Raw genomic sequence first — 26415 nt, forward strand, 5'->3', positions numbered from 1 at the left:
TGAAGTGAAAACTTATTGAGCCTAACCCAGTTTATAGACTTCCACGAGAGAAAAAACAAAACACAAACATTAATAATGAACAATATCAAGTGTCAAACAGAAGAGAAATAAGCATGTATCTGGAGTTAGTAACATAAATTTCAATATTCCAACAAATGTGTGTATACATACATTTGTTTTATGTTAATTTAGTTGGTCATACTGCGTTTGCGATGCCCAATCCCGTCAGACCTTGGAAGCTAAGCAGGGAAGGGCCTGCTTAGCTTGGAGTGAGTGGTTGGTGGTGGTCGGAGGGGCCGGAGGGGCCGATGGCCGATGGCGGAGTGAATGAATAATGCAATGTAAAGCGTCTTTGAGTGTGCAGAAAACCGATGCATTATTATTATTATTATGAAACTAAGTCATGTCATCTTTATTATTTTTTATTTATTTAATTTTATGTTTTTCCTACTTTATTCATCCTAAGCGACCCGCTGCTCATTTTCCATATAATTATTTATTTATTTTATCGCTTTGAAGACGCATTCGTGACACATTCGCGAATCATGACGCAATCACACACCTTTGAGTCGCGGTGTGTTCGGGTGTGTTGCCGCCGTGACCATCATCATCATCAGGAGAGCTAAACATGGCTCTGCCTCTGTCAAACGGAGTACGAGGCTTAACTACGAAACTACGAGGCGTGTCATTGGACAGAATGGATGTCACGAAACAGAAGCATAAGGACCTTGTGCATCGAGTTTTTAAAGTCCGCGGGGAGGATTCACTATCGCTGCTGCACACGAGTCACAGCAGTGGGCAGCGCGTCTCTCTTCAAAGTTTAAAAGGGGCTGAGCAGTGACTTCAAGGTATAAGGACAGCCCGTGTGAATGTGTTCCCAAAAACTCAGTGTGAAGGGAAGAACAGAGGTGTTTTCTGCGCGATGGTACGAGGATAAGAAGTTGAAGTCTTACATAAAGTCTGAACTTGAAGCGCAGTATTTTACCTGTGTGGAGTTAGCCCGTGTCCGGCAGAATAAGTTCGAGTTATTGTTGGTAATTCGGGCTTATGAAAATGAATGGGGCACCCCTGCTTTAAAGGAACAGGCCACCGTTTTTTCCATACTGGGATATGTTCTTACCTGAGCTTAGACGAGTTGATACATACCTGTCTGGTCTTTGTGCCCATGGAAGACCGTGCTAGCTTTCAACTTCACCCCTGTTTGGAGCCATAGGAATATGTTGGGAGAGGCGAAACGCTAACAACATCTTTGGACTTTATGCATGACTGAGTGCACACACAAAGACCAGACAGTTACGCATCAACTCGTCTAAGCTCAGGTAAGAACACATCTCAGTATGGAAAAACGGTGGCCTGTTCCTTTAAGGTATTTTACGGTAAGAGTGGAGCGGGACCTTATCGGGGCCTTAACAAAAGGCATTTAGACTTGTAGGCTACAGTATATTTGTTAGCCATGCACTTCAAATAGTAGCCTTAACTAATCTTTCTGGCAATGATAGCACAAACCAACAATGATTTAACATTTATAAGGTCATTTAAGTCCATAGTCTGGGTTTGTGGTCTCCTCACCTGTAGATTTGTAAAAACAGCGAGCTTGTCTTCAGCAGTCCGGAGTAAAGCTAGCATGTGTGTTTTTGTTTTGCAGGGTCCTGGGCGGTGGAGAGTTTATATTTAGATTTGGCCTGCTTCACGACACCAAGTCTGCTGTGCGCCGTCTGCCTGTCACGTTTCTACTTCAAACATGTGGGTCCGACTGCTTCTTTCCCAGCTTAAATAAATGCATTGTTGAAATAATTATCTGATTCTAAAGATTAAAGTCTGTCCTTCACGTAGTGCGAGTGCTCCTACACGGATCTCCAGTCACGGTTATTGATCAGCCAAAGGAAATCAATGGGATGAAGGTTTACCATCATCAGTCACGGATTCAACAAAGTCAAGGCCTCTGCATTTACTGAAGGAGGACACGGCCACACGGAGACGCTTTTTTAACCTCTTAACCCCCGCCTGAACCGGACACATCACTCTTTACCCAAATGATCTGTAAAACTCTTGAGAAAGGGGTCAATATAGCAACGAAGACTAGGATGGAAATGCAAGAAAAGAGCGACAAAAACGTGACAAGAAAATGCGCAAAAAAGCAGCAAAAACGGTCTAAAAACATGACTGTTGAGAGATGAAAAAAGGCACAAAAACGCTTCAAAAATGTGACAAAACACAAACTGCTGTGACAACGCAATAAAAAAAAAGTTGGCATCAGTTTTGTAGGTCTTTGCTTTCGAATGAGGCGCTACGCTGCTGCTCTCCAGTCGAGGAGTTTTTGTATTTGGGTACATCCAAATGTGTCCTGTCCTCGTGTCTTCAGTCTTAATGTGAGAATTATTGTTGGAAGAGAAGACAGTCCACATATTATATATCAGTTCCAGCGTACAGCGCCCTCTAGTGTGTGTATAAAAAGCAATCAATCAATCAATCAAACTATATTTGTATAGCACTTTTCATACATTCACTATGCAGCGCAAAGTGCTTCACAACAAAACAATTTGAAACAGAACAACCCCCCCCCATTGGCCAACAAATATATTAAAATTAAGGTCCAAAGCTTTCACAGGCAGTCCTGAAGATGTGGACTATTGAAAGTAAATAACTAAAAAACATTGCTAAAATGTCCTATGGACCCAATAAAAACAGTTAACTAACTCGCAGCGAACCTCAGGTCCTCAGGTTGACTGTTCCACAGGTGGGGACTATAGTAACTAAAAGAGGCCCCACCATGAGTTTTGGCTTGAATCTGAGGGACAGTTTAAAGCAGGGGTAGGCAACGTCATGTCCGGGGGCCAAATCCGGCCCTTCAGCAAAGAACCTCTGGCCCTCAAGATGATTTTGAGAAACATTATTACACAAATCAGTACTTTTAACATTATTAGTTAAATGGGAGAAAAAAAAGGAAAGGAATACTGTCAATGGCATTTGAAAGAAGTGCACTGGACAAACAATAATCGTTTTAAGGTAGAAATGACATAAATCTACTTGAATTAAGAGATTAAATCTAAGGTTTGAGTAGATTTGGTCTGGTCTTAGATGAGATAAAACCTCTAGTAAATAAATAGGACTAAGGCCATTAGGAGATTTATAAACCAGTAAAAGAATCTGAAAATCTATCCTAAAGCCAGTGTAGAGACCTGAGCACTGATATGCTCTCTCTTTCTGGTCCTCGTCAGTATAGGCGAGCTGCAGAGTTTTGAAGCAGCTGCAAAGGTGCTATAGCTTTTCTTCGGAAGACCAGAAAGAAGAGCATTACAATGTTCTCAATGTTCAGCAATGAGACAAATTACACCGTATGACAAATAGCCCCAGTCTCCCCTACAACGGAAAAAAGTGACGACGGAACTGAGACAACGCAAGGAAAAATGTTTTTGTCGGTCTTTCAAATGAGGCGTTACTCTGGCCTATAGACAGAGCCGGTGCTGGACCTTCTGGGGCCCTAAGCAAAAATCCTCACCGGGGCCCTGCATGGTTATTCGACGAAGAGACACATTTTGGGGGTCGCCAGATCATGTAGATAAAATATACATACTTCTTTTACTTTCTTTTAGCGTATATTATAATATTTTATTGTCGCATGTGTGTGCTATTTTACCAGAGTGCCATTATATGTTCATAATTTGATGAATTTTTTTTAGCTATTTTTTTTTTTCTTTGTTTTTTTAACCCCTTAACTCCCACCTGAACCCGAGCACATTTTCTCCAGTTTGGCTTTACCCCAGTCCAAAAGCTTCTGGAAAAAAGCTGTGAAAATAGCGACAAAACTGAGACGAAAACAATGATGGAAATGTGACAAAAAAGTGACGAAAACATTGACAAAAAAGTGACGAAAAATTGATGAAAAAGTGGCAAAAATGTCACAAGAAACTGAAAAGAAATTGACGAAAAAAATGACAAAAATGTGACAAAAAATGACAAAAATGTGATAAAAATTTGACCAAAAAAATGACAAAAAAGTTACAAAAATGAGTTGAATACCCAATAAAAAAAATGATGGAAAAAAAATCTGATGACGTGAGGAAAAAGATCCTCTCGGTTCAGGCGGGAGTTAATAGGTTAAGAACTATGTAGGCAAATGTTCCGATTTCTCACGGTGTGACCCGGGCGGGGGGTCACGAACCCCTCCTGAAAGTGCACATTGTCGTTGTGTCCTTGGGCAAGACACTTCACCCACATTGCCCCCACTGTCTGCGTACATTGGTGTATGAATGAGAGTATGAATGGGTGAGTGGATCCTTGCTGTAAAGCGCTTTGAGTGCCTAATGTAGGTGGAAAAGCGCTATATAAGTTGAGACCATTTACCATTTAACTGTTATAATGGGGGTCGCGGCTCCAAAAGGTTGAGAACCACTGCTATAGAGGATGAAAGCTCTGGTCAAGAAGCTTTTAGATTTGGATAAAGCTAAACTGGAGAACAAGTGCTTGGTTAAGGCGGGAGGTAAGAGGCTGATTTTATATGATTATCCAGATCTGTTTGCCATAACTTTCAATAGCCTTACATTACAGTTCTCCCTCGCGCTACATTCCCACTGTCCACTTGTGGATCTTGGCGGCGACAACCCTGTTACATCCAAAAAAAAAAAAAAAAAAAAGAGGGGGGAAAAGAAGCCAAATATTCTCCTATGTGCGAACAAGCGCCCACTTTAAAAATGACGTACGTTCAAACTGGATACGTGGGAGTTTATGGAGAAGTCTCAGACAGTGTCCGCAGCAGCAGCAGCAGCGCGCGCGTGTACAGTATGTGCGCTGTGTGTGCGCGCGTCCATGATGCTTGTGTGACACGGTGATTCAGCTCGTAGGCGGACTCTCTCCAGCGTCAAAAGACTTCACCAATCTGTCTGGAGCAAGAGCGAGAGCTTGGCGGCAGCAGCAGCAGAAGAGCGAGCGCGGGCCGCGACTCAACTACTCACCAAACACACTATGCGCGGACCTTACGCACGCCGCCACGCACACGTCCATCACCGCACCGTGAGCGCTGGAGAAAGTGCACGGGGGGGAACACGGGACTTTGATGCGGAGGATACGGGCAACCTCAGCTTTTTGCTCCATATGAGGAAGAAAGTAAGTCTGGGTTACTTTGGGGTGTTTCGTGCGTAAAGTTCAAATGCGTCAGAATTTGTTTTCATTTTTAAGCGACATTAATGATAATAATAACAAAACAGGCACAATACCTAGAGTTTATGTTATAATGTAGCCTATAGCTGACTTTTTTCAGTCTTTTTCGCTTCTCTTTTTTTTATATGTGCAAAGTTAAGGAGGTACAGAAAACAAATTCAATCAGTTCGGCCTAAACAGTCTTCTGCTCAATGTCTTTAAACATGGGTCCTATGAACTTAAAGCCACACTGCGTAAAATCTTCCCCAATAAATACATTTCAAATATAAGCTTTAATTTGATGACAGATATTTTTCATCACTGAAAAAAAAACCTCATAAATGTACAAAACAAACATGTGCCTTTACTGTGAGCGGCTCAGCTCTCTTAAGACTTTACCGGGAGTGGGTACGTCTCCAGCTCGTCTCCATGGAGATAATAATAGGTTATAGGTCCTCATCCAAATCCATTCTTTGATTAGTTTCTTTCCTCAAGCTGTGATCACTTTAAACAAGGCACTTCTATTTATTTATCTGTATGGACTTTTATTGTACAATATTTTGCCCGTAGGCTTTTAATGTGGCATTGTTTGTTTGTTCTGTTTTTTATATTGTGTCTTTTTACGTGTTTTACATGTCGCACTTTGAGCTCTTTGCACATTTTTTCCCAATGTGGTTTTTCAAACTGCAAATGGCCAATAAATGAATCTGAATCTGAACTACCCACTGCAAAAATGGCATTTTCTGTGTCGAGCTGGTTAGTGGGAACACGTTTTGTATTGATGGCAACAGTTTAGTCCAAAATGTTACACAGTGTACCTTTAATTACACATGTCATGATGAAAAGGAGTGGTTCTAAAAATCTGAATTCATCATATTTTATTCAGGATCTTTGGCTAGGATTTTTTCTAAACTGCATGGTCACCAAAAAGTCCAGAAAAATGGAGTATATATGTTGCACGTAATTATATAGTTATGGTAATGGTATAGGAACAATGAGTGATGTATTATGAACCATGCTTTCTGCAGTTTGATGAATATTTCTGGTATTTTTCCTGCTAATTTACTGTTTCATTATGGATTAGGTGAAGGCTCTTTCCATAATTGCCATGTTATTTGATACAAGTCTATAAGCACCATGCTATTCTCATTCCATTCACATGATGCCACAGTGCTGCAAATGCACCATCATGTACATACTCTATATATTCTGTGTAGTTCAAAAAAGGCTGAGTAATGACAAAGGAACTGCCCGGTCAATATATTGAATTTCAAATTGCCCCATTGTCAACACTTCCTTGCATTACTCCTGACCTGACTCATTCTTAGGCTGATGTAGTTGAAGTTGTTTATGATGAATTACATTACGAGTGTTTCATGGCACACTGCAGGTCTATTGTATTTCACATTCAAATTGAGGACAAATAAATGGGTGCAGCAAAACAAAATGAGAATGTGTTAGTTTTGGACTCCTGCCATGGACACCCAGTCCTCCATTGACCTGGATTTATTTAGATTGTCTTTTGATTAAAGGGACTATACAGAGACATGTTCCAACAATGTCCTAAGGTGTAGAATGAGCCCAGACCTATTCACCACAACTGCCTCTAAAATCCTGCACTGTCAGTCAAAAAGATGTTACTTCGGGTCAGAATTGCCATCATGCACGAGCTCAAAGGGGGGGTATTATGCAAAATCGACTTTTTCAAGCTTTACATCATGTTATTATGTCAGTCCCTCATTAAAAACATGCCTGAAGTGTTGCCTTGGCACATTCACGCATTTTTGAGTAATCTGTAAAAACTCTGATGGCGGCCATTTTAGGGATAGGTTTGCCTGAGTCCTCCTAGGAACGCCTCCACCTCCTGGAGACGCCTCCGAGCTTTCGTCACCACCCGAGTAACCAACCACTGCTCCTCAGCAGAACCCCCTCCCCACTGATGCCACAGACAGCGTGTGGAGGGGGCGTGTCGGAAAGAGTCAGAGGTTCTTAAAGAGACAGAGGCCTATTTCAAGACATTCGCTACAGCCATTTTGAGAGAGCAATTTTATAAAGGGCAGTTATTCTAATTTACTGCATTTACAGACCAACAGAAGGTTTGGTCATCATTGTAGTGTGATATAGACTGGTGCTATGTGATTGAAAAAAGCAGAATACCCCCTCTTTAATATGGAAGGTGCAGTTACATGTATGACCTGAGGTGGCAGTAGTGAGTATAAAATGGCTGACTTGCATCTAGCCCTTTAATATTTCAATCAAATCAAAATTTTCATCCTTACACCACACTGTGACATTACAAACTTTGAGAAATATTTTTATGACCGACATTTTTTATCTCTCCAGGACATTAATTCCCCATCCAAAGTCCCCACCCCCTCCCCATGCTGAAACACTATCCATTTTCAATAATAACTGAGACCTATGGGTTACGATCAGCCTCCTATCAGCCCCGTGGAACATTAACGGGTGCACTGAAAGCTTTTTACGTGTAGCATGTTTCGGTCAGTTGCTCAGATGGATCCCATAATGGGGGTGGGGAGAATAAACGGCATAAACACAGTCTGTAGAAAAGAGCCGGCAGGACGGCTGTCAAATGCATGTGGGTGTTTAACTGGTCACGGTCCAGCGGCAACTTCTATAACCGTGCATTAACAAACACAGGCTTATATAAAACACGCCCGTGGTTTTACAGAAGTGGTTAAGTATGTGAGACTCAACAAAACTATACATTCTACCCATAAACTCTGACAGCAAGGCTTGAACCGGTGAATCTCAACTGGACCATCGGGACCGTTTTGAGTTGATCACGAGTCGAGTCATATGTTCTGATGGTTTTTGTTAGTCCTCGTTATTGATCAAACCTGTTGTCTGCCATTGTCGGCGCTTTCAGGTGCCTTGTGTATGAAATGCGCTGTATAAATAAACATGCCTTGCCATGCCTTGCCTAGGGTCAGGGTTAGGTTTAGCAATTATGCATTTCCAAATCTCAAACCGCCCACATCTAGCGTGATACCTCATTTTACCTCATGGCAAGTCACTGGCTAACTTGGTTAATAGGTGTTCATGTTTTAGAATGTGATGATGTCATTGCAGGGCCAATACACTGTTTGTCAGTGATTGGATTCACAAACCTGACACATTATTTTTATGGCTCAAAGTCCTTTCTGCTGACCAACATCACGCACATGTTTTTGAATATTGTCTCCACTTTTGGACGCCTTTAGTTCATATGAGCTGGAAGAGAAGACGATGAGCTTCGGGGCAGTTTTTTGTTTCATGTGGATTCTCATAGCAATGACTGAGATGTTCGCCAAAAACTATGACAAAAGGTCTGCAGTTCGCCAGTTTCCATAGTTACCACCATAAACTATAAACTACAGGCTCTTTAGAATGTTGTGATGTCACGTGCAGAGCCGGTGCTGGCTCTTCTGGGGCCCTAAGCAGAAATCCACACGGGCCGTACCGTACGCATCACATGGCTATTCGATGCGAATCTATTTGTGGTCAAAAACAGTTCCACTTAGTTCAGGGCAGAAGGGGAACAGAAGGGCTTGACCCTCTGTGTGAGAACCACTAACCGCTTAGCCACTGTCAGACTGGGATTTAGGACGACTACTAGTCTATTTCCCCACTTATTAAAATGGTAAATGGCAAATGGTCCCATTTTCTCACCTCAGGTCCCTGACCCACAGTTTAGGTTAAAAAAAAAAAGGAAGTCTCTAGCCCATTCCTGTGCGGAGTCATTATTTTTTTTTTTTAATTAGCATAATGCTCACTCCAGCCACTAGGGGGGCAGGTTAAATAAGAATAAAAGGAAAAAAATCCACAGGTGTCCAGCAGAGGGCACTGACATAAAAAGAAATCGGGATATAAACAACACATTGCAGTCAAGTGGGAAATGGACAGTCTGCCCCTGGGCAGCTGTGGTAGCTGACTACAGTGTAGCAGAGACTTGTGACACAGGCTTGTAAAGTGCAATAAGTGTAAGCCGAGGTTGCAGTCCTGTCAGGCTCATTATTATTCATTTATTGAAAAAAGTCCTCAATGTATTTTCACAATCAAAACATGTTTTATTTTGGAGCTTTTGTTTATGGACACCGGTGATAAACTCCCCATATATTATACTTATATCCCGATATAAGTTTGAGTTATTGTTGGTGCGGCTCCGACTCAATTCAGGCTTCTCATGTGGCCCCTTAGGAAAATTAATTGCCCACCCCTGTTTTAGACTGTGCACATTCAGAGAACTAGAGTTACTGTAAGTAACTGCTCATGAGAACCATGTGGATTCAACTCCTCTTTGAGACAAAAAGGCCACGAACATCGACTTTACTCTCGTCTATTTGCCAAACTACTGTCCTGATTCTCCACTAGAGACAATAAGAAGAGTTTAAATGAGAGTGTGGCCGATGCCGAGTCTGCGCAGAGAAAACATGAGAGCTGCGCCCGGGACACAGACGGTTCTGGTTTGGTGTTTTGGCAAAGTAGGCGGAGAGTGAGTGAGCGCTGTCAGAGCCTCTCCGTAACAATGCGCTGATTAATCTGTGAAAAAACACTGTAGTTTGACTGAGATGCCCTCGCGGCTGTGGGGGCCCTACACACCTTGTGTAGTTTGTGTATAGGTAAAACGGCTCTGGTCACATTATTGCAACTTATTCAACAGAAAGTTCTGTATTTATTGCACTGTGTTGCAAATCTACAAACAAAGATTAAACCTGATGATATTATAAGTGTAAATTAATATTTCTTTGTGTGATTTTCCTTTGTAGATTGAAAGTGAGTCCTAAAGCTAAATCGATGAAGAAATCCTGGCTTATATCAAATAAATAATGTATCAACGATAGTCTGGCACATGGCAAGACACTGGGTCACAACCCACAAATTACCACTGGTCAAGCACAGCGGTTCCAATGTTTGGGTGGGACCCCCTGGGAGGTCGCGAGACACTGAAGTGTGGGTCGCAAGATGATTTTGAGACAATATTTTTTACATTCTGAAATTAAATTTGATGACTAATAGTTTAACCAAATTTTTTATGTTTTGCAACTTGGCGGACCTGAGGTGTTGGTCACGTCCTGAAAAGTTTGGGAACCCCTGGTCTAGTGTAGAGATTGAATCAAGTGGGAATTGAGCTGTCAAGGGTGCAAACTTACTATTACCAGAGAGAAGGTTTGTGCTTTGTCTCTGAATCAAGAGAAAAGCATTTACTGAAACAGATTTTACACATATCCTAATATCTAAACCTAAACTTAACCAGCAAACAGCGAAACTCCACCACACACTGTTTAACAATGTCAAAATGTTAAGGCAACTGTTTTCTTTTCAATTCAATGCATTAAGCACTTCCAACCATTGCCCTAATTCTGGTCAAACCTTTGCTGGAACCCTATCTTAAAAGACAGTTTATTTACTATTGAATCTCTTTTGCAGATCGTGAGTGCTCCTTATCTCCTCCTGAGTTTGTTCACAAGTTTGAATTTGTGTTCCGGTAAATTTGGGCAGCCCATAACAGACGATGTGAGCACGCTGGCTTTACTGGTAAGACCCTCACGTTACTTCCATTACAGAGATGTAACACTGTATCACAAAAATCTCCTTTCAGATCGAGAAGGGGAGATTATTGTGGGAATTATGATGCAGCTCAAGCTATTCAGGGCCCAATCTTGTGTTTCCAATACTCTCTTATACTCTTTTTCTCTGGGGACGCTGCCAAAATGCTGAACGAAGTACATGAGGCTCTTGTGATGTTAATGTAAAGATGAGGAGAGCGGAGGGGAAGCAGCAACTTTCGAAAAAAACTGTTCGACTCGGGAGTGTTTTTTCTGCAAGCAGCGCCGACTACAACAAGTGCTAAAGCTGCTTCTTCCCCTTTGCTTCTCATCTTTACATTAACATCAGCCTCATCATGCATTTCTTCCAGAATTGTTGCCACATCCTGTTGAAGCTCTCCCAGCACAAACTACAGATTTATCCCACTGTTGGTTAAAACCTCTCCATGTCCCGGGAGAAAGAGAACATATCCCCAAGGTCCGGCTCTAGGGCTGGTATTGTCCAGGTGTCAAGCTCCTTTAAAATACGCAAGTCTGGTATGATCTGTAGGAGGAAAAGATTTAATAGAGCATCCCTCATAAGATCAGGCCCATAAACTTTTAAGCTGGTGGTGAAGTCCATTCACGTGACACCGGTACAGCCTCTTCATAGAGCTGTGCGTGAACATTCTCACTTTATAGACAGAAACTTGCCAGGGCTCCAGACTAACATTTCATGCTGGTTGCATCGGTGCACCCAAGTTTTTTTTTGTCTTTTTCATAATTGCAGTGATCTTGCAAAAGTATATTCTCCTAGAACTGTGCACAATCTTGTCTGACGAGGGGTGTGTGAGGAGGATCACGACAGTCGTATCGGGGACACACAGGAAAAAAACATACAGTCGCACCTGTGAAATGTGTACATTTACAGGCAAATGTGCGACCAGATTTAAAATTTTAGCCGCCGTTTACTTTACTATCCAAACAAATGCAGAGGCGGGTAGTACTCACTTACATTTACACAAGTAAATGTACTTAATTGTACTTCTTAGAGTAGCTTTATCATACAGTGCTTGTTACTTATCCTTGAGTAACATTTTAATGAAGTATCTGTACTCTTACTTGAGCAAAAACAAATTTGAAATGTAAAAATAGATGTTTTTTGTGTTTTGTTGATTGAGTGATTGAATGATTCCCCTTTATATGTTTTTATGGTATTTTCTTATTTTTTCATTATTTCACATTTTGTGTCTCGCTGCTGGACCATTAATCAGACTTTTACGCTCAAACTGTCACTCACAGTAATCATGTAGTTTTTTTTTAACTTGCTTGAGTAGATATTTGGGGCTCTACTTTCTGCTTCTAATTGAGTAAATATTTTGGCTACTCTACTCACCTCTGAACAAATGACACTATTCAATCCTATTTTATGCAATTTGTTAACTTAAAGGGACTTAAAAGTTTAAAAAAATAAAAAAAATGTGTATTTTCCTCCCCCTACATGTTCCAGCCATGTCCTAATGTGTGGAATGAACTCAGAAAAATTCACAACTGCCTCTCAAATCCTGCACTGTCACTCAAAAAGCCGTCATGCACAAGCTTAATATAGAAGGTGCAGTTACACATATGACCTGAGGTGGCAGTAGTGAGTATAAAATGACCAACTTGCATCTAGCCCCTTTAAATAATGTTGTATTTCTCTTTTCTTGTTTGACGCAGCAGCAGAATATCCCATCTGATTATGAGATTCCTGTTCAATACATTCCCAAAGAAGTGGTAGGTACAATGTGAAGTTTATGTGGATCTGTAAAGTACTATACAATCCTTAAAGCTCTGGTTGTTTTTTCAGGCCGGCCGGTGCTGGGTGGTGTTAAACATCTATCCCCTGGAGCAGAGTCTCCGAAGGCTGTCGGACATGTTTGGAGCCATTTCATCCAACAAGGACAACATCATGGTTTTCATCGCCATGCTCAAAAGTTTACGTTTCACTTTTGACCACGAGGAGCTGGTGAGTCACGTTACAATGAACCAATGTCTCAGACTCAAAGGATTTTAACTGGTCGGTGCTGCAAACCTCGTTTCATTTGGGCCTTTCTTTAGAATATTTTGCTGGGACTCTAAAGCCGGTAGAGATGTAGAATGTTCGTTCATTATTTAGTCAGGACATTGCATGTTTATTGAGCATAAAGCACATGAGCATATAGGCTGATTTATAACCAGCTCAATTCTTCCTCACAAGGACACAACAGTAGTATGCCCTAGGATTGACAGGATTGTGCGTCCTATATTTGGCAGAGAAGACATTAACCGACTTAAATGAGCGCATTCTCTTGTTTGTCATCACCTAAATCTAAAAGCTTCTTGAAAAAAGTGTCAAAGCAGTCGGGGATGAAAACGCAACAAAAAAAATTGACGACAAAAGCAATAAAACAGAGACAAAATCTTGCCGGAAAAGCTACAAAGTACAAACAAGCACCAAAAACTTGACTGAAAAGTGAGGAAAAAGCCATAAAAAAGTCCGACATAAGAGTGACAAAAACGTAACTAAAAGGCATCAAAACAAGTGAGATAAGAGCGACAAAAAAGTGACGAAAAAGCAGCAAAAAGCTTCAAAAACACAATGAAAAAGAGACGAAAACTCTTCAATATTGTGACATAAACGCAGCAACAAAAAAGTGACGATAAGTTTTGTAGGTCTTAGCTTTCAAATGAGGGGGTACTCTGGCCTCAGAGGCTGGAAACTCCCGTCAAGAAGCTTTTAGAGTTGGGTAAAGCTGAACAGGAGAAAATGCGCTCAGTTAAAGAGACTAGATGCAAGTTTGTCATTTTATGCTCACTACTGCCACCTCAGGTCTTATGTGTAACTGCAGTCTCTATATTAAGCTTGGGCATGACGGCACTTCGGACCCAAAGTAACAACTTTTCCAGTGACAGTGCAGGTTGTGAACAGGTCTGGGCTCATTCTACACATTAGGACATGGCTGGAACTTGTAGGGGAACGAAAATTCTTAGTTTTAACATGTTTAAACTCCGTATAGTCCCTTTAAGGCAGGGGTTAGGAGGTTAAAAGAACACTTTGGGATACAATCTCCACATTTGGTGCATGAATCCTCTTGTGCTGTTCATGTAACGGGGTTCATTGACTAAGATTATTCCAAGATTATTTTTTATGCAGTTTATAGTTTTTACAACTGTGATACTTTGACATGATGAGATACTTTTGAATTTGGGTTGGAAAAAAAAGCAAACAACTAAATACAAATTAATGCGCTACATTTTTAATATGTTTAAGGCTTTAAGGGGATTTTTTTTTTTTTTTACAGGTATCAATTTGAAGCTTTTGCTGTAGTTTACTGGCATAAATGTGAGAAAAAAATACATTGCAAGTTTTCTGTCATTTTATCTTTTCATATAAGAACAAGGTGTTTTGTGCCTAAAAATGCCCCAAATATCCCAACTTTTCGGCGACAAAATCTGAATGACGGATTGAGCTACATTCAAATGTATGGTTTCATTTTATGATAAATGAGCTACCAAGACTTAGTTTTAAAATAATCTGTTTTTTAGTGGAAAATTTTTGTTTTCGCCTTATTTTGTGACATTCAAAACTCAATAAATCAGGCTAGGGATTAGATAATAAAAAATCCCTCCGAAAATATCTTCCAAATATTGTTCAGTCCAAGGCTGGAAAATTTGAAGTCTTTAGGTCCGACTGACGTGGACATAGTGTCGCCACAATGTCAGAAAAATGTGTTTTGAGAAAAAGGCCCTTGAAATTGCATTGTCCCATATAAGTCTATGGGCGAACATTGAATCAGCTCAATATTTAAACATGTCATTGTGAAGATTAGGTATATTTTTTGTTTCCGGGTGAAAGTTTATATGTTCAGAGACCAATTTGGCCCAAAACCTGAAAACTGAAAGAATTTAGTTTTGCCTGTAGTGTCTCCCCTTAAGTATGTTGCAATATGAATTAAGTCAGTCTTTTCACTGCTTGGCCACGGACTCTCACTTCTTCTGGGCAAACAGCCGACTGAACCGCACTCAACATCCCCCCCCCCCGATAGAAAATGTACAAATAAGCAGCTCTTCTCACATAATCATGATCACAATGATGCTTTTTAGAAGAGGACGACTTGCTTTATCGGTGAAATCTGTGATTGAGGATAAAATTAAAAACAACCGGCTAAGCACTTTATTTTTAGCCCAAAGCAGAACATATGAAGTAACTGTCTATAGCTACAGGAGTCACAAGATGATGTAAAACAAATATGAGTCACGGCACATAATGAGGAAGTGAAATGACTGGTGTGAAGGGCACAGTAGTGAAAGCTGGCATGAGTTACTTTGGGTCAGGAAGTGCTGCATGTGCAGAGCGCTCTGTATTTTGGGCACCAAGCGTCCGAGAGGCACCAGCTGGACGCCTTTGTGATTGAATTGACATTGTACTGCATTTGCACTGTATTATTTATGTGGTTTAACAGGGAGCATTGTCCTTTATTTCATCACTCCTAAACCCCCTGGTAAAACACACAGACAAGGAGACAAGGGGCCGCCACTAAATATTTCTGCTTAGGAGCACCAAAATGACAAGCAGGCCCTGGACCCACAATGCCTTGCCATCGTTTTATCCTGTCATAGCGTAAAAAAGGCTGAAATGACAAATAAAGTACCACCAAAAAGGACAGGTTTTACAGAAAAATCCTTATATACAAGTATACATTCCGGGTTTGCTATCATCAACCATTGTTTGTGAAAGTTCTATGTTTAGTTTGATATGAAGGAGATGGAAACATGTGGCTCCGTCTTTAACCTCTTAACTAGAGATGCACTGATCCAGCTTTGTTGCTACCAATACCGATACTGGATTTTGAGTATCTGCTGAGACCCGATATTAAAGCAATACTAAGAAGCTTGTTTACCTTAATAAATCCTTTTCTTAGTCCCTCTGGGTGTGATACAAGTGTTAATGAGATGATTCGGGGGGTCTTTCTTCTCCCCCTGGTGTCTCTGGCCAGAAAACCACAATTGCAATTTGACTGCCACCGGACCGGAGCCACCAATACACACTAATAGAATCACAAGGAAGAAGCTAACAGGCTAACGGGCAAAGCTAACTTCCGGCTAGCGTCACCTTAAACAGTATTTACAGCCAAGTTTGATTGGAAAAAAAATATTTCCATTGTGTAATTCGATGTACAATATTCCTCTCTCCCTTCGCCTTTTCTATTTACTCTCACGGACAATTAATAAGTAAAAAAAAATTGCAACTTGCTACGACACCTGCAGTGGCACTTATGGCCTCTAGGGGCAAGAGTTACTTAGTAGCTGCTTTTTCTCCATTTTAAGATGATATGATGATATTACCGATAAATTATCAGTTATATCTAGTGATAAACTCTTGGATAAACATTTAACAAGGACCACTGGACTGGATTTGATTTTATTAGACTACTTTGGGCATTTCTATGTTAGTTTCTTTCCCAGTCTTGATTCGTTTTCGTTAGTTAGCTTTAGCATACTGATGCTAACCGCGGCATTTTGTGTGGATCAAAAACTAACTCAGTGATTGAATTCTCCAGGTTCTTAGCTTTCCGATGATATGCTGCATGCCCATATTCACTTAGATTTAGGCCAAAACTGGTATCGATTCAGTATCGGATATTTGTAGCCAATACCTGATAATGTATTTTTTTCAGTATCGGCTCCGATATCCGATACCAGTGTCGGATCGGTGCATCCCTACTCTTAATCAAGATTCTCCAGTTTTTCAGTTCAGTTTTACCCAAATCTAAAAGCTTCCTGCCTTTTGACCTACAAAACTGACGGTAACTTTTTGTCATGTTTTGGTCACTTTTCCATCGCATTTTTTGTCACCTTTTTGTCACTCTTTCGGGGCTTTCTTGTTGATTTTTTTTATTGCTCTCTAGTAGTGTTTTGAATCAGTTTTTTTTGTGTGTGTTATCGTTGCTTTTCCAGCAAATTTCTTCATATTTTGGAAGCTTTTATTTATTTATTTTTCGCTTTGTCATTGCTTTTTTTCTCATCTCTTTTTGTCACTTTTTGGTTGCTTTTTCATCTCTCTCAAGTCATGTGTTTTTGTAACTTTTTAAATTTTCCGGCACATTTTTGTTGCTCTTTTGCCACAAACTGGAAAAAATGTACTTGTTTAATTAGGAAATAATGTGAAAATTTGGGCAGATTGGGGTAAAAATTACGCATTTTGGGAGAATTGGGGAATGAAACATGACAAAATGTGAAGATATTTAGGGGGGGGAAATAATTTTAAAATAATGAAAAAAAAATCTTTTTAGTTAATAAAAGGTAACAGCTCACTTAGATTAGGTATCGGAAACAAATAAATAAATAAAAAATAAAACTCTGTTCAGGCACCACTACAGCCTTTCTGAAATGTTCTGCTTTGTGTTTGGCATCGACAGGAAACGGCGATGCAGCTCTTCCAGTGCCACTATCAGGAGGGCACTTTCCTCACGCGCCTTTACTTCGACTACATCAGCGACGTATTAAACGCGGCGTCAGAAGAAACGTCCACCTTCTCCTGCAAACCGCCTCCGTGCCTCAGCTCGCACAGCTCTCCAGGTAATTTAGTTGTGGAGGCGGATGTGACGACTATTAAATGCCTTGAGTGCGCCCTATTGATCGAGAGGTCAAAGACACGCAGCTGTGGACCAACATTGCATTGACAGACACTGTGCGACCTACTTGACCTACATCTTGCAGCTACGGTTGATACAATGAACTTTTAATGATCCTGTCCGCTCGAAAGAGAAGATTGATGAATGAGGTTCACAGGCAAAGTGCTTCTGTACAGAGATCAATGTTCCATACAATTTCTCCCGAAGATTAAACTTTTAGCATCAATTTCAAGTTCTTACAAATCTTCCACACATTCAGATTCTTTGTAGGCATTCATTCATATGCACTTTATACAGATTTCAAAGTGTAAAGCAGAGGATACCAAACAGATCATATAATGTGACAATAAAGGTGCCTTTATTATCGCTGAATATGAGGAAGTGTTCCTTTGTTCTCAAACCTTTCGCACTAAGCACCACCTCATAAAGTGCCTTTGATGCTTCTCATAAAAAAGTTATTTGATTTTACCGGAATTGATGAAGATAATATTTGCTGATTGTTGTGTCTTGATTGTTTCAGGGAGTCGTGAAGAGGGACAACCAAAAAGCAGAGCTCCTTTGCTGCTGCTCCTGGTCCCCATTGCAGCATGTGTTGGTCTCGTGGTGTGGCTGGTAAGGATCACACTATGCCAGAAAACCTAAACGTATAAAAATGTACAGCACATTGTTTAATTTTCTTCATTGCTGAGCTGCTTGATTTAAGTTTTTAGAACATTTAGAACTGATTTAGCCCTACTTTAGATCTGGTTCTCTTTAGAAAGGTGGATCTACTTTGTATGAAATGTTCTTTTTTAAAGGAATAGGCCACCGTTTTCACATACTGAGATTTGTTCTTACCTGAGCTTAGACGAGTTCATTTGTACCTGTCTGGTCTTCATGCGTTCCCTCAGTCACGTAAACATAGCACAGACGGCGTTAGCATTTAGCCTCTCCTCCTCTCCTCTATAGACCCTTATCACTGGAGGAAGTGATTAAGAGAAATAACATTAAACTAAAACTAGTGATTATAAGTGTAAAACTACATAATGTTGTGGCTTAAGGCGAACAAGTGGAACAACATTTGGGACGATAAAATAAGGTTTATAATTGATACAGAAGGGAGAAAATAATTTGGAGAAAAATGTAAACTTTCTCTAATTATTCAAAAACTACTTTAGCAAATGCTTAATTGTGAATATAGTTTTATACCAAATAAAGATACAAAGACATGGAGAAGAGCAAAGTGGTTCAACAGCCCATAAATACATAAATAACGGAGAATGCTAACCCAATGCTTCATGTTAGCATCGTGCTAATGCTAACGGCTAGCTAGCACTAGCTACGACTGCCGTTTTTTCACTCCTACTGAACAATCTGCTGTAAGAAAATATCCATATGGGCCCGATTTACACTTATTACACTTATTTATGTGTGATAAATAAGTTCATATTCCACTCGAAAATGGCGATGCCGTCTGTATCTATGGAAATAGATAGGAATCTCACATCCTGCCTGCAGCTAAGCCGAGAATGTTTACAAACAATTAAAGGGTCTATAGCTCCAAACGAGGTGAAGATAGAAGCTATCAGGCTCTTCCACGTTTTCCCTATTTATATATGGTTTCGTGAAGTATTACACTACAAAAGTATAACTACACAAAATCAAACAATAAGCAGATAAAAGGGGGAACTATATTGTAAGGCGTAACAATACCAGGAGTAGTTCGACATCCGCGCAGTAATATCTTCACTTTACTAAGATAAGAGGTCTTTGAAAGGCATTCAATCATTACAAAAAGAAAGCAAAAAAGCAAACAAGCATCGGTGGAGAACCCTGAGCAACTGACACGGTACCAACAGGCAGACAGCGACTTGGTCCAAACTTTCAGTGACAAATGTCTGGAGCTGAACGTGTGCTATGGGAGGAGGGCGGACAGGGAAGTACCAACAGCCCTGTTTGAGCCTCTCGAACTGGTGGAGCAGGTGTCCTCATTCAAATATCTGGGCAAAGAGATCGACGCCTGCCTGTCCTTCCTCCTGTCCTTTCCTTTTTGTTAGTGCTTTTATTTGCAAGTGGGACCTTGTATCTTCTGACTGAGGGGAGTAGTTGGAATTGTGAACGCAGAGGATGGCCGGGGTCTGCAGTGATCAGGGTGGCTTTCTTGGTCACTGCCTGCTGGTAGAGGTCAGAGAGAGGGGTCTGTGGAGAACCTTTGATTTTGGTGGCCTGTTTTAAGATCTGGATGAGTTTTGTTTTGTGTTTAACTGTAAGAAAATTGTACCAGGATGTGATATTGAAGGTGAGAATGGATTTGATGAGTGACCTTATTGACATCTGTTAATATGTCTTTGTTAATATTAATAATACATCAAACTTGTCTAGCGCTTTTTGGACACTCAAAGACGCTTTACATGGGGGATCAAACAAAACAAAAAAAGGGGTTTAAGGAAAAGCTAGTTTGAACAGGTGGGTTTTGATACTGATTTGAAGGTTGGTAGTGAGTCCGAGTTTCTAATGGGCTGTGGGACTGAGGTCCAGGGGATGGGGGCGGCGATGGCGAAGGCTCGGTCCCCGAAGGTCCGGCGGTTAGTGCGGGAGTGAGGCGGTTGGAGTCTGCTGAGCGGAGGCGGCGGGTGGGTTGGTGTTGTTGCAGGAGCTCGGTGACGTAAGGCGGGGCCAGGTTATGGAGGGACTTGTAGGTGAGGAGGAGGAGCTTGTACTGAATACGATATTGAACAGGGAGCCAGTGGAGCTGTTGGAGGACGGGGGTGATGTGTTCCCTTGGACCGGGTGCGGGTGAGGAGGCGGGCAGCAGAGTTCTGGATGTATTGCAGCTTTTGGAGATGAGTGGTGGGAAGTCCATAGAGGAGGCTATTGCAGTAGTCGAGTCTGGAAGTGATGAAAGCGTGGATGAGGATTTCAGCTGTTGTTCACATTAAAACTCCTAAGCTTCCTGAGCAGGTGAAGTCTCTGCTGGGCCTTCTTGTAGATGCCATCACTGTGCTAGGCAAAGGACAGGCAGGCGTCGACCTCTGTGCCCAGATATTTAAATGAGGACACCTGCTCCACCAGCAATCCTGAGAGGCTCAAACAGGGCTGTTGTGCCTCCCTGTCCCCCCTCACTACAAAAAGTAAATATCAAGCATTGGCTTAAATGACTTGAATTGAGGAAATGTATCTTGTTTTGAGATTTAGATACTTTTCCTGATCGGACCCAGTTTACTTTGCTTGTTTGAGGACATTTCAGACCAGTTCTAAGGTGAATCTCGCTTGAAATAAGAAAGTAAAATTGCCAATGAGATAAAACCAATTTTCCTACCCCATTGGCAAAGAAAATGACCTGAAATAAGGACGAAATGTATCGAAACGAGTCAGAAACATCTCAGAACAAGTGAAATAATCTAGGACAAATGCCCAAGAACTTCTTAACTAGTCAAAACAACTAAAATGTGGATTATTATGCTCAAATTGAGATGTTTATACTGATCTAGTTAATTACGTTTTGCAGTGTACTCTGAAAGTTTGGACCAAGTGTCTGTTGATACCTGGTCAGTTGCTCTGGGTTCTCCGCCGACACCACCAGTGCAGTGTCATCCGCATATTAAAAAACGGCTCCTTCTCTTAGCGTCGCCCAAGATGTCGTTTGTGTACAATGAAAAGAGAATAGGTGATAAAACACAGCCTTGTGGAGGTCCAGTGTTCACAAGTGTGGATGATTTAAAGCAGTACTAAGTAACGTGTTTACCTTAATAAATCCTTTCCATAGTCCCTGTGGGGGTAATACAAGTGTTTATGGGATGATTGGAGGGTCTTTCATCTCCCCCTGGTGTCTCTGGCCAGAAAACCATGTTTGCAACTTGACTGCCACCGGTCCGGAGAAAGCAATACACACTATTGAAATCACGAAGAAGAAGCTAACATGCTAACGGGCAAAGCTAACTGCGGGCTAACGTCACTTTAAACAGTATTTACAGCCAAGTTTGAGTGAAAAAAATAATTTCATTGTATAACTGGATGCACAGTAACCCTCTCTCCCTTCGCCTTTCCTTTCAGCCTTGTATTTACTCTCCAAGACAATTAATAAGTTAAAAAATCGTAACTTGCTACTACACCTGCAGTTGCGCTCATGGCCTCTAGGGGAAGAGTTACTTAGTACTGCTTTAAAACCATTACAAAGTAGCTGTTCTGTTCGTTAAGAAGTTGTAAGTCCACAAAAGCAGTGAGGGATGGAGCTGAAGATCTGAAAGACAGTGCAGCAGGGTTTCTGTGTGCACAGTGTTGAAAGCCGATGAGAAGTCCAAGCCCATTCTTTGAAAAACACTTCTGGTAAACTATGAAATTTAAAACTTGATTATGTCCTTCTCTATCAAACTATCAGTCAATAGTCTAACGTCGTCCATTCATATGTGGTACCATCAAAGAAACATTATCATTAATAAATAAAGCTGAATGATATAGCTCATTTGTGGTCACTGTGGCATTATTGGCCCATTCACTTCATAGTGCCCTCTTGCGCCCTCTGCTCTCCGTGGACCACTCCTATAACCCTACAGGATGTGCCCTCATTATTAGGGAGCACTTTCCAGGAAGGCCATTCTTGTAAAATTAACAACTGAACATCAAATATTCAGCAGCAGCACTCCACCACTTCCTCCTCACATCACGTAGTCATGTTTATCTGCCTCCATTGATCCGACATAACAAACAACATGCTACAGCACTTTTGAGCCTGTGTGAGGTATTTTCTGTGAGGGCCTATAAAACGCCTTGCATTTATAGACTTTACGGGCAAATGAGAGTGCCCGGTTGTTTATTTCATTTGCCTAGTTATGTAGTCATCCTCAAACCTTTCACTCAGTATCAAAGCGAGAGTAATGTCCTGCCTCGTGCTCTGTGATTGGCCCATCTCGTCCCGTCGGGGAATCTGTCAGGAGCAGTGCAAACTTTTTGGCAAAGTACACAACAGGCCTCACTCTGATGGTTCTGTGGAGCGGTCCTGGAGAACCATTACATGATCTCAAGTTAGGTTCATGGTCAGCGTCATTTTGGGGTGCTCAAACTTTTTTCCTTAGAAGGCCGAAATGGAACTTTCTACTGTTTTTTTTTTTTAATTCTCTAATAAATACACCCCTACTTGAACCGAGCACATTTCCTCCAGTTTGACTTTACCCAAATCTGTAAACTTCTTTAAAAAAGTGTCAAAATAGAGATGAAAACGCAATGGAAAAGCAACAATAATACAATAAAAAAAGTGTCAAAAACACAACAAAAAGCAACAAAAAATATTTAAAAAAATCAGCAAAAAGACACGTCCAAAAAGTGACAAAAACAGCAATTTTCATTCATTTTTAAAACCTAGCATGTTCTTAAAGGGACTATACGGAGTTTAACAATGTTAAAATTAAGTATTTTCCTCCCCCTACATGTTCCAGCCATGTCCTAATGTGTAGAATGACTTGTTCACCACAACTTCCTCTGAAATCCTGCTCTGTCACTCAAAAAGTTGTTAATTCGGGTCCGAAGTGCCGTCATGCACAAGCTTAATATAGAAGCTGCAGTTACGCACAAGACCTGAGGTGGCAGTAGTGAGTATAAAAATAACCAACTTGCATCTAGTCTCTTTAACAACACAGGACATTAAGTGAATACAAACAACAACACAGCCAGTGACAATTTTGACCACAGTTGATTAAAAATAAACACACAGCACTGAATAAAACCTTCTCATTTGGAGAATGTTTCAAGATGCTCTGAAGTTGGCACAAAAGTGAGGTGTTGAGTTGCTCAAAGTGTAATGTTCCATCATTGCCTTTAATAACTTGCTCCATGGCCAACAAATCAGAGAATTCATACCATTTCTCTATCGCAATTTTTTTTAAAGAGATGCAAGTTGGTCATTTTTATGCTCACTACTGCCACCTCAGGTCATACATGTAACTGCACCTTCCATATTAAGCTCGTGCCTGACGGCACTTCGGACTCGAATTAACACCTTATTGAGTGACAGTGCAGGATTTTAGAGGCAGTCGTGGTGAACAGGTCTGGGTTCCTTCTACACATTAGGACATGGCTGGAACATGTAGAGAGGAAAATACATATCTTTAACATTTTTTAAACTCCGTATAGTCCCTTTAATTTCCTTTTCCCCACCCCCAATTAATCAAAACAGTTATTTTTGCTGCTCTAAAGGCAAGATTGGCAATTTTTGTCTCTTTTATTTTGTAACTGAGCATCTCTGTAACCCACTAAACATATGGCTTTTCAGAATCGGATTGGATATATGTTACTGTACCCTACAGATGACACTTGAGACTAGATGCAAGTTGGCCATTTTATACTCACTACTGCCACCTCATGGTCTTACGTGTAACTGCAGCTTCTATATTAAGCTCGTGCATGACGGCACTTCGGACCCGAAGTAACAACTTTTTGAGTGACAGTGCAGGATTTTAGAGGCAGTTGTGGTGAATAAGTCATTCTACACATTAGGACATGGCTGGAACATGTAGGGGGAGGGAATGAGTTCAGACCTATTCACCCATTTTGGTCCCATGTCATGTTTCTGTGTCACTTTTCGGAACCTTTTTGTTACTTTTTTTTTGTGGCTTTTTGTTTTGGGAGATAAGGGATTCATTTATTTATCAATCTATACCAATCTTTGAGCACTCCTGATCTAGGATTCATTCATTGTTGGTTGATTTAGGTTTACTCAGTGTGGGTAGAGTAGCCAAAACATGAACTCACAAAGTAAAAAGTTCTTTGTTAAAATACTACTTGAGTACTGAGTAACTGTTTGGGTATATACGTTTGATTTATGTTTTGGTTATGATGCAATCTGACTAAACAAAAGCATATATACCATAAAGAAATACATAAAAGAAATGCAAACTTTATTGTTTAACCTTTTGTCCTCAGACATTCACTCTCAGTTGGCAGAGCAACTTATTTTTCAATTGAGTATTTCAGGTACATGAGTAACTAACTACCTGCCCCGGGGACAACTCCATGCAAACACCAGAGTTGCACTTTGCGAAGTGAATAAAACAAAGCAGAACAAACAACTTTTCATCTCAGAAAGTTGATTGTTCAAGCACCATACACGCTCATCATTATCCTCTTTCATCCATCTTCTCTCTCAGGTCAAGGCGAAAAGGCCGTCGGCTGCCTGCAACTCCGAAAATAACCCACCGCCACCTTCTGACACCATCTCGAGTGTGTCTATCTCTGTCCCACTCCAAACAGTCGCCCACCACAGAGCAGCGGAGGAGACGGCCCCGGAGCACCAGAGTGGATGAAACGCAATTAATGCAAACAATGAGACTGAAACTGCAGAGGCCGAGGACGGTATATATACGTGCGCAGGCTTTTCCACCCAGGCTTTACCGCAGTCGCACTTTCTTCCACACACTCAAGTGCAGGGACAGAGCGGTGCACTTACGAGACCGAGGGAAGATGGGAATTGTGCCCTATGTGGCGGCTGAGTGTCTGTCGAAGATTCATATTTTTCATGTTGTGGATGTGTTTTAACAGTTTTGCTAATACTACAAAAAGTCATTCCTGTTTTGAACTACAAACAACATGGTGGATCCAATTATGACTAACAGATGGTACGAGTCTGCGAGGCTTCACTTTCGGACTAATCCATTTATGAACGGCTGGTTACACAGACTACTGTATTGTGAACAGTAGAGTTTGCGGTCAGCTCAAAGAATTCGTATAGAAAGACATTCCTAACAATGGCGTCTTTATGAGTGAGTAAAACACCCTAAAACTAGTAAAAAGAAAAAAAGAAAAGGAAAACAGGAAAACAGGCTGAATCATAGCTACTGTTGTCAGCTGCTTGTTGACGTTGCTATGATCTGTCATAAACTGCAAACCTGTTGGTGACAAACAAGTGGCTGAGCAGTTCAACAAACGCTTTCCTTTGTGTTTCAAAGTTGTGACCAGATGGCAGATAGCCATCGCCGAAGGCACTTTGAATCCTGCCATTATGATTCAAAGCATCGGCCAGTGATCTATAGCACTGAGTGTGTTTGAGTGTTCGTTTACTGAGTCAGAGTTGGTCAGTCAGGAGAGCATGACTCCTCGACTGAGCCTTTACTGCTCTACTGTTTGTGTGTTGTGTCGGGTGGGGGAGAGAGAGAGAAGGAGGGGGGAGAGAGAGAGAGAGAGGGAGCGAGAGAGAAGGAGGGGGGAGAGAGAGGAGGACAGGGTAAGGGCAGATAGAGATAGTGAGTTGGATGGACAGATGAGCTCAGACTCAGGCATAAGGGCGACTTGTTCCTCTCACAAAAGGCTGGCCGTAGGCTGGAGGAAATGCCTCTTACAAACAGCACTGATGTCCATGAATCAATGAGACAGGAATCTCTCCGGACCACAAGTGGCCCCATCTCCAGCGGTGGTTAATATTTCCACAACAATTATCTGTACCCATCATGTACATGTCAAAACAGACTGGATAATAACGTAGACCTATACTCGTAATACATGTGGTTACAATGTGGTAAACAATGCAGTATCTGGTTTTGTGAAGAACTTTGTGAATTATTTTGGTCCGTTTTTTGTTTTGAGGATGATAATTTAAAAAATGACATTTTATGGCTTGTGTTTTGTTCATGAAATCAAAAACACTGTTCAGCTGAGGCCTTGTGTAAATGTATAACTGATTGACTGTTTGTTTGCTCGCTGTGCAAAACTATAATGTGAAACATTTTACCCCCCTGTAAAACTATTTATAAACATTTTAATTTTCAAATAAATCAAAGTAAACTGTCTGGATGGCATACGGCGATTCTTCTCCACATGTACAATTATGAAGATATAACTTTTAATATCAGAGGTGGGGAGAGTATCCACAATATTTACTCAAGTAAGAATAACATTACTTTGAAATCATTTTACTGAAGTACAAGTCGGGCTGGGAAAACATTAGATTATTATAATTTTTTTAGCTCTCTGCCTTCTGCTCAGAGGAAGGTCCTACTGTACAAATGTGCTAAGAAGAACACAGCCCACCGCAGGATTTTTTGGATGTTTAACAGTCTTTGTTGCACAGTGACTTTTCAGTTAGAGAAAGGGTTTCCCTTTGCAATTTTGTTTATGTTGATGCACATTAA

At 40.9% G+C, this 26415-nt stretch overlaps 1 protein-coding gene across 2 annotated transcripts; it reads left to right on the forward strand.

Annotated features, from left to right (window-relative positions):
* Positions 1 to 4917: 4917 nt before the first annotated feature.
* Positions 4918 to 25422, forward strand: LOC306960165 (uncharacterized protein). 2 transcript variants are annotated; one of them, XM_079552525.1, is made up of 7 exons: positions 4918 to 5103; positions 10567 to 10674; positions 12384 to 12440; positions 12514 to 12672; positions 17105 to 17264; positions 17841 to 17932; positions 24439 to 25422. In XM_079552525.1, the coding sequence occupies exons 1-7, from the start codon at positions 4963 to 4965 to the stop codon at positions 24592 to 24594; spliced, it is 873 nt and encodes a 290-aa protein (XP_079408651.1). In that variant the 5' UTR covers positions 4918 to 4962; the 3' UTR covers positions 24595 to 25422. The 2 variants fall into 2 exon arrangements, with proteins under 2 accessions (XP_079408651.1, XP_079408652.1); XM_079552526.1 differs by having other exon boundaries at positions 12387 to 12440.
* The last annotated feature ends 993 nt before the right edge of the window (positions 25423 to 26415 follow it).

The sequence above is a fragment of the Gobius niger genome (assembly GCF_951799975.1).
Source record: "Gobius niger genome assembly, chromosome: 2".
NCBI classification, from domain to species: domain Eukaryota; kingdom Metazoa; phylum Chordata; class Actinopteri; order Gobiiformes; family Gobiidae; genus Gobius; species Gobius niger.

Coding starts and splice junctions, on each gene's coding strand:
- LOC306960165 (XM_079552525.1), top strand. CDS start 4,963: ATGCGCGGACCTTACGCACGCCGCCACGCACACGTCCATCACCGCACC. Junction 12,441..12,513: donor AATACATTCCCAAAGAAGTG/GTAGGTACAATG, acceptor TTGTTTTTTCAG/GCCGGCCGGTGCTGGGTGGT. Junction 12,673..17,104: donor CTTTTGACCACGAGGAGCTG/GTGAGTCACGTT, acceptor TGGCATCGACAG/GAAACGGCGATGCAGCTCTT.